At 39.2% G+C, this 12,874-nt stretch overlaps 2 protein-coding genes across 4 annotated transcripts in view; both read right to left on the bottom strand.

Annotated features, from left to right (window-relative positions):
- hspb15 (heat shock protein, alpha-crystallin-related, b15) overlaps positions 1-825 on the bottom strand; it is a 3,405-nt gene extending 2,580 nt beyond the window's left edge. The window contains exon 1 of the mRNA XM_058383157.1: positions 1-825. This exon is cut by the window's left edge and continues 499 nt beyond it. The gene's annotated coding sequence lies outside the window, so the exon portion shown is untranslated.
- A 145-nt stretch (positions 826-970) lies between these two features.
- dab2 (DAB adaptor protein 2) lies at positions 971-12,667 on the bottom strand. Of its 3 annotated transcripts, XM_058383153.1 has the most exons (16): positions 12,382-12,667; positions 10,151-10,182; positions 9,343-9,622; positions 9,031-9,170; positions 8,721-8,819; positions 8,475-8,606; positions 8,013-8,096; positions 5,856-5,876; positions 5,702-5,752; positions 5,540-5,602; positions 4,128-4,769; positions 3,398-3,536; positions 2,613-3,251; positions 2,336-2,541; positions 2,072-2,173; positions 971-1,273 (listed from the first exon to the last, which is right to left on the bottom strand). In XM_058383153.1, exons 3-15 carry the CDS (start codon positions 9,512-9,514, stop codon positions 2,099-2,101), a joined length of 2,463 nt encoding a protein of 820 aa, XP_058239136.1. In that variant the 5' UTR covers positions 9,515-9,622; positions 10,151-10,182; positions 12,382-12,667; the 3' UTR covers positions 971-1,273; positions 2,072-2,098. The 3 variants fall into 3 exon arrangements, with proteins under 3 accessions (XP_058239136.1, XP_058239135.1, XP_058239138.1); XM_058383152.1 differs by lacking the exon at positions 10,151-10,182; XM_058383155.1 differs by lacking the exons at positions 4,128-4,769; positions 10,151-10,182.
- Positions 12,668-12,874: the final 207 nt, after the last annotated feature.

Raw genomic sequence — 12,874 nt, forward strand, 5'->3', positions numbered from 1 at the left:
TTGCCCTGCCAAACACCTCACTCCAAGTCCCAAGCATCAACAAAAGGGTGAGGTAAAGCTTTCACCATGATGCTACAGTCTGACATACCCACAGCAACGCAATCCTTCCCATATTAATAGCTCTGAAGCAATAATGGCAAATTCTTGGCAGATGACAATAGGTACACTGGTGATGGCGTTCTTTCAATGGTCTCTGTAATCTGGTCACATCTTAGTGCCCTTTAACTCACTGGAGTAACTGCAAGCTTCCCTAGCTGGGCAGGAACAGTTTGTGCCCTTAATCAGTGAAAAGGAATTCAGTTTCTTTGTAAACAACATTTAGAGCCAAAAACAGGCTGCATAGAAAAGGTACCAATACACAATTCAGCACTACTATCAGGTTTTAACTAATAGAACTGTGTTTAAATTAAACATGTATGTACACTAAGTTTTGAAATAAAGCAATTCTGATTATATAAATGAGCAAAGGTTATATTGGGTGGATTAAAAGTATTTTTTTTAAAAATTGCATGGGATGTATGACTTTCTTTTTTTTTTGACTCCTCTAATAGAGTTTCCATCATGGGAACAACTTTGCTACAGAGAAGCTACAATGCAGAAAAGGTTATAAACTTGTCATTTTAACTTCAAGAAAGCAAAAAGAAAAGGTTAGGGCATGAGGGATCATAGCTGCTTTAATAAAAGTGAAAGTAAACATGAACCTGTTCTGAAGCGGTTCCATAATATGTTAGAATGTGATCTTTGTTAAAGCCAAACGATTATTAATTGACGATTTGCTCTTCAGAGCGTGCAATTCCTAGAAAATTGATTTTGATACAAAGCACCTGGCTTCATTTCTTACTTCTTTGGACATCAAGCAGGCCTAGTACCACAGTGATTTATTATATTTAGAGAAATAAATGTAATGTTCTTTTAAAAAGGTAAATAAAAATGCTTTCAAATTTTCAAAAGAAAGTAAACAAGGCAAGGCACAAGTTCATGCTTTCTTTAATTCCAGACAATTATAAGAATCTAGCAAAATACAGTTTTTGAAATCCCTTAACATGGCAGATGTGTGTCATTTTACCACAGACCTTCTCTCATCAGCCAAAAATCATTTTCAAGTGATTAACACTGGGAAATGGAGGCAGTCAATTTAATAAACCAAACCGAGATCATATTATTTTAAGGCGGGGGCATGCAAGGCATAATTTAGACAGTGGAGTGCAGACTGAAAGAAAGAGTGCAAAACAGTGCTGCAGATGGTTTCCCCATGTTCTGTATAAGGATGAAACTGAAAGAGAAAATACAGGATAATAAACACAGGTGAAGCACACTCAAAATGTAATCTTCACTGACATTATAATCCCCAAAAAGATATCCCCCAATATCTACACAATAATGCCAAAAGAATTGAGCTCTCAGCCCAAATTTGGTTAAACTTTTCCTAATAATAAACTAACAAAATCTAGTGAAAAGCCTGAAGAGTGGAATGCAACAGTGGGGATTTACCCATTCAGCCACAAGAGCATTAGTGAGGTCATGCACTGATGTCAGGTGAGGAGGCATGCTGTTAAGTCTCTGAGCAGGCTACCCCAGCTCCTTCAACCTAGCCTCGATAAACCATATATTACCGGAGCTGGCTTTGTGCCATGGGAAATTGTAGTGATACAGCATACAAGGATATCCTAATACAATTGTATGCATCCAACTTTGTCTCGTTTGGAGAAGGCACACATATGGGTGTAATGGTCCCGTGTTCATTGAATTTCTATAAATACACTACATGGCAAACAATAAAAAGGTTTGTCCATTACTGAACCAACATACATTACAGCCATCCCACCCCAACCAATTTATTGACTGGAAAATAGCTCTTTTTAAATAAGACGTACACGTATTAAGTGGTCCAAAATAAGCCTATTACAGAGTATCCACCAGACAGGTCTAGAACTATTTGACCTTTATAGTGGTTTGGACAGGTTCTAATTTTCATACTTCTGTAACATGCAGTCTTAACTTCCTGAGGTGCCCAAAATGACAACTATTGGCCTACTATGCTGTCCCAACTCTTAACATGAGTGTTACATACCTCAAAAGAGCAGGATTTTTAGAATGCTTAGGCAAAAGGATTTCCTCCAAAAGGGTCCACAAAAGGATCAGCTTTTGCACTGGTTTGTGTAGCTAGGCCACCCTGCAAAGGAAAGATTACATTACACAACTACGTGAGTAACCGTGTTCTATCCTGGCCTAATGTGAACACATTCTACCAATTGTCCAGGCCCATTTAACTACATCGGTCACTTATAATTACTTAAGTGAGATACTTGTTTAACATAGTACTGTAACCATTTACTGTTGTTGTAGGTGGTGCTAAAAAGCTGCTTCCAAAAGTGTCATCAAAAAGGTCAGCTGCTGGTAAAGGATCTGGGCCCAATGGGCTTGGGGCAGGATTAGGAGTGAAAGCAGCATCCAGGAGCACTCCTGCTGAGGAAGGGGTCAAGGTTGGAGCCAGAGCTATGGCAGTAGTTGTAGAGGCCCGAAGTGCAGGATTTAGAGGCTCTGAAAATAAAAAAAAGATTAAGTGTAGATCGATCATATTGTCATAAGTCAAATCATGTCCAGGTAATTACCAGTGGATTTTGCAGAGATCTGGCTGATGTCAAAGTCATCATGGTCAGCTGCTTCTTGGGCTACACCAACTTTGTTGGAAAAGTACTGTTCAAATGAACCGTTGGTGTTTTGGCCTGCCGGAGTGGCACTTCCAGGTTTTGCCATCTGGAAATTTTTGAACATATCCTTCCCAGTTTTCTGCTCCTTCCCACCAAGTGGGTCCAAAGCTGTGAAAGCATTTTTAACAGGAGGTACCTCTTCTTTTGTAGGGGGTGGCCGACGAGGCAGAGGAGGGACACCTGAAGATGTCTGCCCTGTTTTTATTCCTCCAGGAGGAGCCATCATAGGAGGGAATGAACTGGGCTGAAATGGGTTGGACACAGTGGCAGACTGGGGCCAGGCACTCATGGCTGCTGTGGTTGCTGGTTGGCCCCAAGCTTGAGTGGCAGCTGGAGTGCCAAAAGAAGAGGGCAGCTGCTGTCCCCACTGAGGTAACGGTGCTCCCCCAAACGTACAGGGCTGGGGAAGACAATTTACTGATGCACCCTGGACTGGTGCTTGGGGGGCAGAACCCTGGGGAGGAAACAGGGACAGGGCTGGTTGAACCCATGGACCAGTTGTAGGAGCTTGAACGGATGGTGGTCCCAATGACCTTGATGCTAAAATGCAGGAAGGAAACAATGTTTAATATAACATATGGTCTTACATAAGTATCAAAAGTTTTATTCACTGCATAATCATGGCATCATTTATACAGACAAAACATACCTTGTTAGACTGACAAATACTGAAAGTGTTCACTAACCAAGAGCAGCTGGGGAGGTGGTGGTTATAGGGTTGAACAGATCTGCTGAAATTGAAGAGCCGGACTGAGCCGTGTATGGACCCTCACCCTGAACTGGTGATGCAAATACATTGGCCCCAAACATTTCATTTCCAGGAGACTATGGAGGGAGCAAAGATCACCCACACCCAAATTATACAAAAGACACAACAGATGTTTCAAATTTATTAAAAAAAAATAAATTAATAATAATAAAAAAAAGAAGAAAGGGGGGGAAAAACCCAGATAGAATCTACCTTCCACTGAGGAATACAAAGCAGACAGTTTCACTTTTAAAACCAATTTAGGTTTATAAGCATACAGACTGCACAGTGCTCATCAAAAAGCTCAAACCAGGAAGAATTTAATTGTTAAGTGAACAATTTAACATTTCAATTTCCCCCTTTCTCCTGGTAACTGTTGCAAGGGATTATAATTACAATGGGCAACATGTCCACAGATTAAAACACTTATATAATTTACACCTATGGAGAATTAAGTGTAGCCAAACAAGCCCATTTTGCAAGGTGGGAGGAAACACCAGCAGATATAGAAATATGAAAAACTCCAACTGAGCTCAAAATAAGCAGATATAGGAAAAGGAGCCCCCAGTTACAATAAAACACCAACTAATGACCACAGATGCAAAAATTAATAAATACATAAATCCATCCCTTCACCAGCCTCAAAAAAAGAAAACTTAAATGTTCACCTTCTGTCTCCTCTGTACATGGCCAGACTTAGAGCTTGGTGGTGGGGGACAAATGGCCATCACCCCTCCGTTTTGCACAACAGGTGGCATACTTTCACTTTTGCAGAGGAGTGGAGAATGAAACATAGGATGCAAAGAGTTGCTGAGACCATTACAGAGTGGTGAAGGGGTTTGGGGCAGATGGGGTCTTGTTTGATTAATTAAGTTGGGAAAAGGAAGGGTCTGATTTTTTCCATCATTCATCTCCCTTAAAGGAAACGCAAGTGGTTGATTGTTGCCCTTATGTGGGTACTGGCCAGTCTGTCCATTAAAAATGTGACTGCTAGATGCAGAGTCACCACTCAGGCCATTTTGCCCAACTGGTCCTTTCAAGAGGCAGTCAGGAGTAACTGATGCACAATTAGAGGACATGGGAGAAACAGTAGAAATGGAAGTGTTACACTGGCCACTAGTTGGAGCAAAGGGGTCATTACCAGATGGGACTGGAGTGGGACTAAAAAATGTATCTAATGTGGAAGAGAAATGGGCATCACTGGGTGTGTTGCAAGGAACCGACGGATAAGAGATGAAAGGATTGCCTTTAAGGTGGTTCTGATTGGCATCAATCACAGGAGCAAGCCCCAGCAACAAAACACTGTCCAGCTAATTATAAAGGAGGATGGGAGAATTGGAAAATAGAAGGCAAGAGTATAAAAAAGAAAAGTGCAGGAGAGGAGACAAAAATCAGTGGTTAGTCCTTCATGCTCTAGTAATTGGTTTAGGTAAAAACAGATGGGTTGCCCAGAGATGCAGCAGTAAGAGAAACCATAACTATTGGACTACAAATTTCCCTTGTGAAATTGGCCAGGACTGCAAACAAAATATAATGGCACCTTTAAAGGGTACACAATAGGTACTTGGGGTACAATTATGTTCCCAAAACAAGTTATAAAGGTACAGCTAGAGGTACAAAATTGTACCCTTCAGGGTATCACCCCAGCGACGGCCACTTTCTTTGAGTGTGTATAAATGTACAGTTTGCCTACTTCTGAAGCACAAAAGCAAGCATTTCAAATGCTTCATTTTGATACTAGCCATTACAGTTTGCCACGTTGCTATTAATGCTTGTTAGACTTTGCCTGGAAAGATAAAAAGAAATAGAACATCTTGGGGGGAAAAAAAGGGGTAAAAGCTTAATTGTGCATAAAGCTTTGTTTATTATGTGGCTTTGTGTTACATCTGCTGATTATATGCTAATCAAGAAAAAGATTCATCCCTGTGTGATTTGTCCAAGCATCCTGATCACAAAAAATCTGAAGAAAATAAAATGTAAGTACAAGCTCAAACCTTGCACACAGATGTCAATAAGTGTTGCAGTTTAAAGCATAAGTTGAACTTTCAGTGAGTACTAGTGAGGAATAACCATGCATTACCGTAGGAGAGTTGATATCTGGGGGTGTGGACATGTCCCCAAAAATGTCTATCTGTTCCACAGTCTGTATGCAGAGAGAGACAATGAATGCTTCATCCTTTTAAACAGACATAAGGGAGTATTTATATATTCTGATTAAAGTTGACTAATTTAGAAATCTTACTTTTACGGTTGCCACCTGATCATCCAGACTGAGCAAAGCATCACTTCCATTCTTTAGACAGAGTTATAGTAGTTATGGCAGTTGGGGGGGGTAATAATAATAATAATAATAATAATAATAATAATAATAAATAAAAGTAATAAAAAAGACCTACCTCAACAGTACTGGTGTCATCCTAAAACAAAGGAAAAAAAAGTATTAGCAAGGTTTTATCTTAGTCTTTTTATTGGAAAAGGATACAGAAAACACATTTTGCAAATAACCACTAGAGTATCATGTTTTTTTTTGTTTTGTTTTTTTTAAAGAACCATTTTTTGCTGTTCAATACAGGCTACATTTATAACAGATCATTCTGTGAAGAACAATTACATGCACTTTCACTCAGCAAGTCCTACCACATGTGAATGATGCCATGGAGTCATATTTATCTGCTGAACAATGACAAGTCAAGAGGCTTTGCCATAGGATATTCTAGGCCCCTTGTGCAAAATGGCAACTCTGAGGTTCTAAATAACAAAAGATTAAATAGATATTTGCTTGCATATGTTGTACACGTTTCTTTTTTTTTTTTTTTTTTTTTAAAAAAAAAACTTATTTATACAAGCCAACTCAAATAGATAATCTGAATGCAAAAGATAAAAATAGCCACTGTTATTTAGTAATGTTTGCTCAAATTTATGTTGTATGGATCTTAGAGTACATTTACACTGAATATATGAAGCAGTAAGTGATTGACAGACAAATCATTCACCATTGTAGACATAAATTTGCATAAGGAAAAATAATGGCTTCAAAATCCTGCTCTACAATGGAGAGGGTAGAAAAATTATATATATAGAAAATATGATTTTTGAATGTACACTATATTGCCAAAAGTATTCGCTCACCTGCCTTGACTCACATATGAACTTAAGTGACATCCCATTCCTAATCCATAGGGTTCAATATGACGTCGGTCCACCCTTTGCAGCTATAACAGCTTCAACTCTTCTGGGAAGGCTGTCCACAAGGTTTAGGAGTGTGTTTATGGGAATTTTTGACCATTCTTCCAGAAGCACATTTGAGATCACACACACCGACGTTGGACGAGAAGGCCTGGCTCTCAGTCTCTGCTCTAATTCATCCCAAAGGTGTTCTATCGGGTTGAGGTCAGGACTCTGTGCAGGCCAGTCAAGTTCCTCCACACCAGACTCTGTCATCCATGTCTTTATGGACCTTGCTTTGTGCACTGGTGCACAGTCATGTTGGAAGAGGAAGGGGCCAGCTCCAAACTGTTCCCACAAAGTTGGGAGCATGGAATTGTCCAAAATGTCTTGGTATGCTGAAGCATTCAGAGTTCCTTTCACTGGAACTAAGAGGCCAAGCCCAGCTCCTGAAAAACAACCCCACACCATAATCCCCCCTCCACCAAACTTTACACTTGGCACAATGCAGTCAGACAAGTACCGTTCTCCTGGCAACCGCCAAACCCAGACTCGTCCATCAGATTGCCAGATGGAGAAGCGCGATTCGTCACTCCAGAGAACGCGTCTCCACTGCTCTAGAGTCCAGTGGCGGCGTGCTTTACACCACTGCATCCGACGCTTTGCATTGCACTTGGTGATGTATGGCTTGGATGCAGCTGCTCAGCCATGGAAACCCATTCCATGAAGCTCTCTGCACACTGTTCTTGAACTAATCTGAAGGCCACATGAAGTTTGGAGGTCTGTAGCGATTGACTCTGCAGAAAGTTGGCGACCTCTTCGCACTATGCGCCTCAGCATCCGCTGACCCCACTCCGTCAGTTTAGGTGGCCTACCACTTCGCCACTTTGTGGCTGAGTTGCTGTCGTTCCCAAACACTTCCACGTTCTTATAATACAGCTGACAGTTGACTGTGGAATATTTAGGAGAGAGGAAATTTCACGACTGGATTTGTTGCACAGGTGGCATCCTATCACAGTTCCACGCTGGAATTCACTGAGCTCCTGAGAGCGACCCATTCTTTCACAAATGTTTGTAAAAACAGTCTGCATGCCTAGGTGCTTGATTTTATACACCTGTGGCCATGGAAGTGATTGGAACACCCGATTCTGATTATTTGGATGGGTGAGCGAATACTTTTGGCAATATAGTGCATGTTGTGCCAAACTACAGGCTCAGTTATGCAAACGATTGAACATTGTTACGCATTAGTAAAAAAAAAAAATAACCGTAATCTTTCAAAATATTTAGGTACTAAAACCATCAAATAAAAAAAAAAAAAAAAAAAAAAAAAAAAAAGTTGTCCCATTGCAATACACATTTCCCTGCCAGCTTTTAGGAGCTGATACCTTCTGTGTAGCTTCAGCTTCTTTCTGCTTTGTATTGAAGATCACCTGGAATAGATCTTTAAGATCCATGACCAGTGGTTGTGCCTGCAGGATTGTCAAAAAAAAAAAAAAGAAAAAAGAAAGAATTCTCTTGATGGGTGAAAAAAAAATATATCTTGGAAAAAAAAAAAAAAAAACTAAACTGAACTAAATTGTAGGCGATCAACTGCAGATATTTTTAAGTTTAAGTAAAAAAAATAAATAAATGCCAAACAAAAAAAAATCAAACTGGAATAATATGGCATTTTAACTAAGCCACACTTCCTTCAGGAGTATAATGCTTATATTTGGGAAAATGTGGTTTCTGTTCCATGCCAAGAACGTGTCGTACAAGTTACAAACCACATAAGCAAATCTAAACTGCTAACAAATTCTTAAAACAAAAAGCAGTCAATTGCTTAGGAGCCATGAACCAGCGGAAACCTGCTGAGCAGTCTTAATGGCAAAGAACTGATGTTGGCCTTCTGCCCCACACACGTATCCAAACGCTCGATTATCTGTGATGTCACGAGCAATAAAGGAGATCTTATTCACTGCATGCTCATGTTCAATCACCTGTAGGAGGAACAAAACATAAGTGTCAGCAAAAGAAGCAATCACAAAAATGCAGGCGTGGATATCAGAATATTGGAAACAAATGACCAAGAAAACCATGATCGTGTTTCTTACACCAGTCTTTTCATCAATTATTTTAATTCCATCTAGAGAGATGTTCACCCAGATTCTTTGTTTGTGTTTGCCTTGGGAACGAGCAGCTACTGCCATGCCCTAGAGAAAACACACACACAGACTCAGAAACTGCAATACCACAGAAGTGGTTCCTATAGAAGTCACAACAATGTTCGCTTTATTAAATGAAGCATTAAAAAGGTCTTACGACTCTGTTGGAAAGTTCTTGGCTTTAGCATGTTGGGTCTAAATGCTAAAATCGTAAACCACAGCAAAGGAATGCATGTCATCATCCACTTTGGATCTGTACCTTCAGTTTCATCATGGAGTCCTGACTCATTTTGTCCCCTCGAGCTTCAGGCACATCGTCAATGCCAATCAGTTTGGCTTTATATCTAACACCATCCCCTTGAAACCTGGCCAGCAGGTACTCATCTGTCCTCTCTGGAGCTGAAAACAAAGATCAAGGGAAAAACAAGAACAATGCAGAGGAAGGGAAAAAAAAACCCTGAAACATTTAGGGTGAGAAGGCAGTCATCCAGACAAGGACCCAAATTACACAGAGAACTTCTATAAAACTTGAAGAAACTCCTGCCCAAGATATCAGAACAAATCCATGTACCTCTCTTTTTTTCTCTTGAGAAAAATTTGCTTGTGGTTGGTGTTGAAACAGCAGTTGTGGCTGGAGGGTTTTCAGTTACAACTGCGTTGGTCTCTGTGGCAACAGCAGGCAGTGCAGGCTCAGCAGTGGGTCCTGCAGTGGCTACAGGCATAGGCTGTACTTCTGTTGACATGGTAGAAGCACTTTGGGGCACGAAGAAAAAGGGCACACAAGGCTCCTCAAAACAAGGGAACACGTGCAGTTAGGCTATTCAGAATCCACACATCCTCAGCACTGGGCTCTAGGAGAAGGGAAAATTAATTGTAGTAAGTGTGAAAAGAACAATGCTATAAACATAAAAAAAATGAATGATCTTTCCCTTTGCATTGACAGGACAGTGTTGAGCAATTTCCCACCAGAGAAGAAAAAAAAAAAGCCTCTTTGTAGCACTTTTTGCACTTTACATTGGGACTTGTGCAAGTGAGCATGAACTTGGGTGGTTTCAATTCTAGAGTCAGCAAGAATGTTTCCTGCTTCTTTGGAAAAGGAAGAAAAACAAAGGCAATTCCAGATTAAAAGAATAGATGTATAGAAAAGCTGACAGAGTGCCCCCCCCTTTCCCTTATAACAGCAAAATTACTACAGCCTTCCACAGAAATTCAACACCACTCTAATCTGTACCGTTTTGAAGATGAAGACGAAATAAATAACAGTATTTATTTTAAGTTTCCAGCTTCATAAATAATGATTTCCTATTCTGTTAAAGCATGCAAGTCTCAGAAAAATACATCCAACTTAGTAACTGTGGTAGAAGGGGAAAGAATCCTACCTTTTTGATGATGTGCTTGGCTGTTCAGTGTACTGAGAAGTGTTAAGAATTTCATGGTCAAAGGTTGGCTATGTTCAAAGGTTACCCAATTAAATCCAACTGCACAATCATAATGCATGTCTTATGATATTCAGTCTCATCAAAATCAGTATATTGACAGGCAAAAGATAATGAGACTTTCCAATCACATTTACCAGTATGTTCCAATCAGAACTCTACATTTGGATTTTGGCTTTTTCAAACAAGTATGGATAAATTGTAAGTGAGACTTGCAAGTTTACTTCAACTGAAAAACACTAGGAGCAAGCAGTAACAGATGAACTCATAAAATCACATCCGGATCTATAACTACCTGAACATGTCTAAATCTTGTGATGTTCATTTGCTGTGGTTTTAACATTAACCCAGGCTTCTGCTCAATCACATGAGTACCATCATTCTTCAGTGTCATGCTAACTAAGGAATTAATGTTAAGATTAACTTCAGGAGAAAACAGCAGCTCTATACAGATCAGAGCAAGATTACACTTAACTGAACACATAGTAGTGCTTAACTCACAATAAAAGTGCATACAAGTATTTTGTTATAGGTCAGGCGCAAGAACAATTAAAATTTCAGTACATATTTATTTTTGTTAGAACATTAGAAGAGAAGTGACAAGCATCAGGTTACATTAAGGGTTTTACATGAAGTGTAGTTTGTAAACTTGTGTTACTATTTGTACTTTAGTCATCAGTGTTGTGCATAAAAGTTTATCCCACTATAATCATGTACAATATATTAAAAGAACAATAATCTATTTAAATAACCAGTTGGCAGAACAGAAAATGATCTGCGCATGTTTGGCTAGGCTCATCATTCTGGCTGTTCAGTAACAAAGATGAATTGTGTGTACCAGTTGCAGTTCCTTAAATTGCAGCGGTCAGCAAAAGTTTAAGGCACTCATAAAACCACCCCACAGTTCTGAATCAGTAGGCTAAATAGAAATGTTTACCTAACAAGGTTACATGTTAACAAATTTAACAAGGCTAAAATTGCTACCGCCATCATTTCTACAAACAGTAAGCGGGTAAGACATTAAGAGGCATAAAGTAGTAGGGATGGCTAAAGCTTCAAAATGGAAGTCAACATTTGTTTGTTTTTTTAAACATAATAAAAATAAAGGTTATTTAAGACCACAGAATATTTTTGACCAAGACAGAAAAGCCATGTTGTAAAGAACCAGGAAAAGTACTTGTTGCAATGCAACTGCAAGTAGTTAAAACACTAAAAATTAGAGAGTACACTGGAGAGAAACGCAATCAGTGATTGAAAATCATCTAAATACTTAATAATCATGAAGCTTCTGTATGAGGTTATTATTATCACCTCAGGCTTGCTCATTAGGGATCACTTTAAAACAATCATTTTTTTCCTCTATGTTTATACTTCTATAAAGCTGCTTTGAGACAATGTCCATTGTGAAAAGCGTTATACAAATAAACTGAATTGATCTAAAGTGCATCAGTAGATCATGAAGAAGGAAAAGGAGTAAGAACATGAAGTCATTTCCACATTTAATTGATCATCTTCTAGACAGAAGTCAAGGTTATGAGTTCAAAACGCAAATAAATACTAATAAAATATAAATAACCCTGACAAATGGAACAAAAATCTACGTTTCCGGAAGATAAAAAGGTGACCGCTTGACGGACAATCTGAGATGCCAATAGACCAGATTAATTAACTTTAAGCGTCATTAAGCGTCAAATTATCAGGTGTAAACGTGATCACAAGGCATACTATTGTGGATATAATGTAACATTCAGCATTGCGTAGTAGTTTCTATTGCACTGTCCCCTGCTATTACTCCTAAAGTCCAAGCCTTCTTTTAACACCTTCTGGAGAATTAATAAGCTACTTGAGTGGAGTCAGGTGTGAACTAACAGTAAAAACTGAACTAAATGCGAAGTACAAAATGAAATAAACCCGCAGGATGGAGATACACCGAGGTAAACATTACTGAATTCCAGAAGAAAAAGTTAGTTTTTAAAAAATCAATTTCAATTAAGTTTAAATGTGATTCATTTCACGTTCCTAAACACGCAACGCCCCTTAAAATCAGTCGTGTTGAACAGTTTGGCATTGCAAATGTCATATTCCCTTCATGTTTAATAATCAACATAACCACGGTGTTTAAAATGTAATAAAAGGATAGAAAAATGTGACCGAGATGCTGTAGCACCATTTACCTGTTTAGTTTTAGGCGTTGCCGACTTCCATGCAAAAATGATGGTAAATAATGGCTGCAACACAGACCCAGATGGAATATTGCTGGCTTGAGGTTCAAAACCCCCAAATGACCACCTTCCACAGACCAGGACGCCTTGCTCTACTGACCCACGCCTCCAGATCCACTGATTTGAAGAGTCGACGCCTCTCCCCCAGGTGTCACACTTATACAGGGATGGCTGTAGGGTTGCCAGATTCGGATTGAATGTATCGGATCAATAACAAATTAATAGTGCTGGAAAAAAAAACTTGTAACATTTTTAAACCATTAAATATTCTAGAAATAATGAGGTGTGTCATAAGCAGTCTATATTTTAGGCTACCAACGAACTCAATGACACACTGTGGAGTCTTTTTGTGAGTACAAAAAGAGTATATTTTATATTCTTGCACTGCAACGTTGTGTCCAAACATCCTTTTCATGTCCAAATGATGTACCTTACAGAATACCCA

This window comes from Hemibagrus wyckioides, linkage group LG28 (genome assembly GCF_019097595.1).
Source record: "Hemibagrus wyckioides isolate EC202008001 linkage group LG28, SWU_Hwy_1.0, whole genome shotgun sequence".
NCBI classification, from domain to species: domain Eukaryota; kingdom Metazoa; phylum Chordata; class Actinopteri; order Siluriformes; family Bagridae; genus Hemibagrus; species Hemibagrus wyckioides.

Bases quoted from the DNA above. Each gene is read 5' to 3' on its own strand.
- dab2 (XM_058383152.1), bottom strand. From the start codon at position 9,514: ATGTCAACAGAAGTACAGCCTATGCCTGTAGCCACTGCAGGACCCACT. The intron at 4,770-5,539 runs GTAATGCATGGT...CTTTATAATTAG, and splicing joins CAGATATCAACTCTCCTACG to CTGGACAGTGTTTTGTTGCT. The intron at 2,542-2,612 runs GTAATTACCTGG...TTTTATTTTCAG, and splicing joins GATCTCTGCAAAATCCACTG to AGCCTCTAAATCCTGCACTT.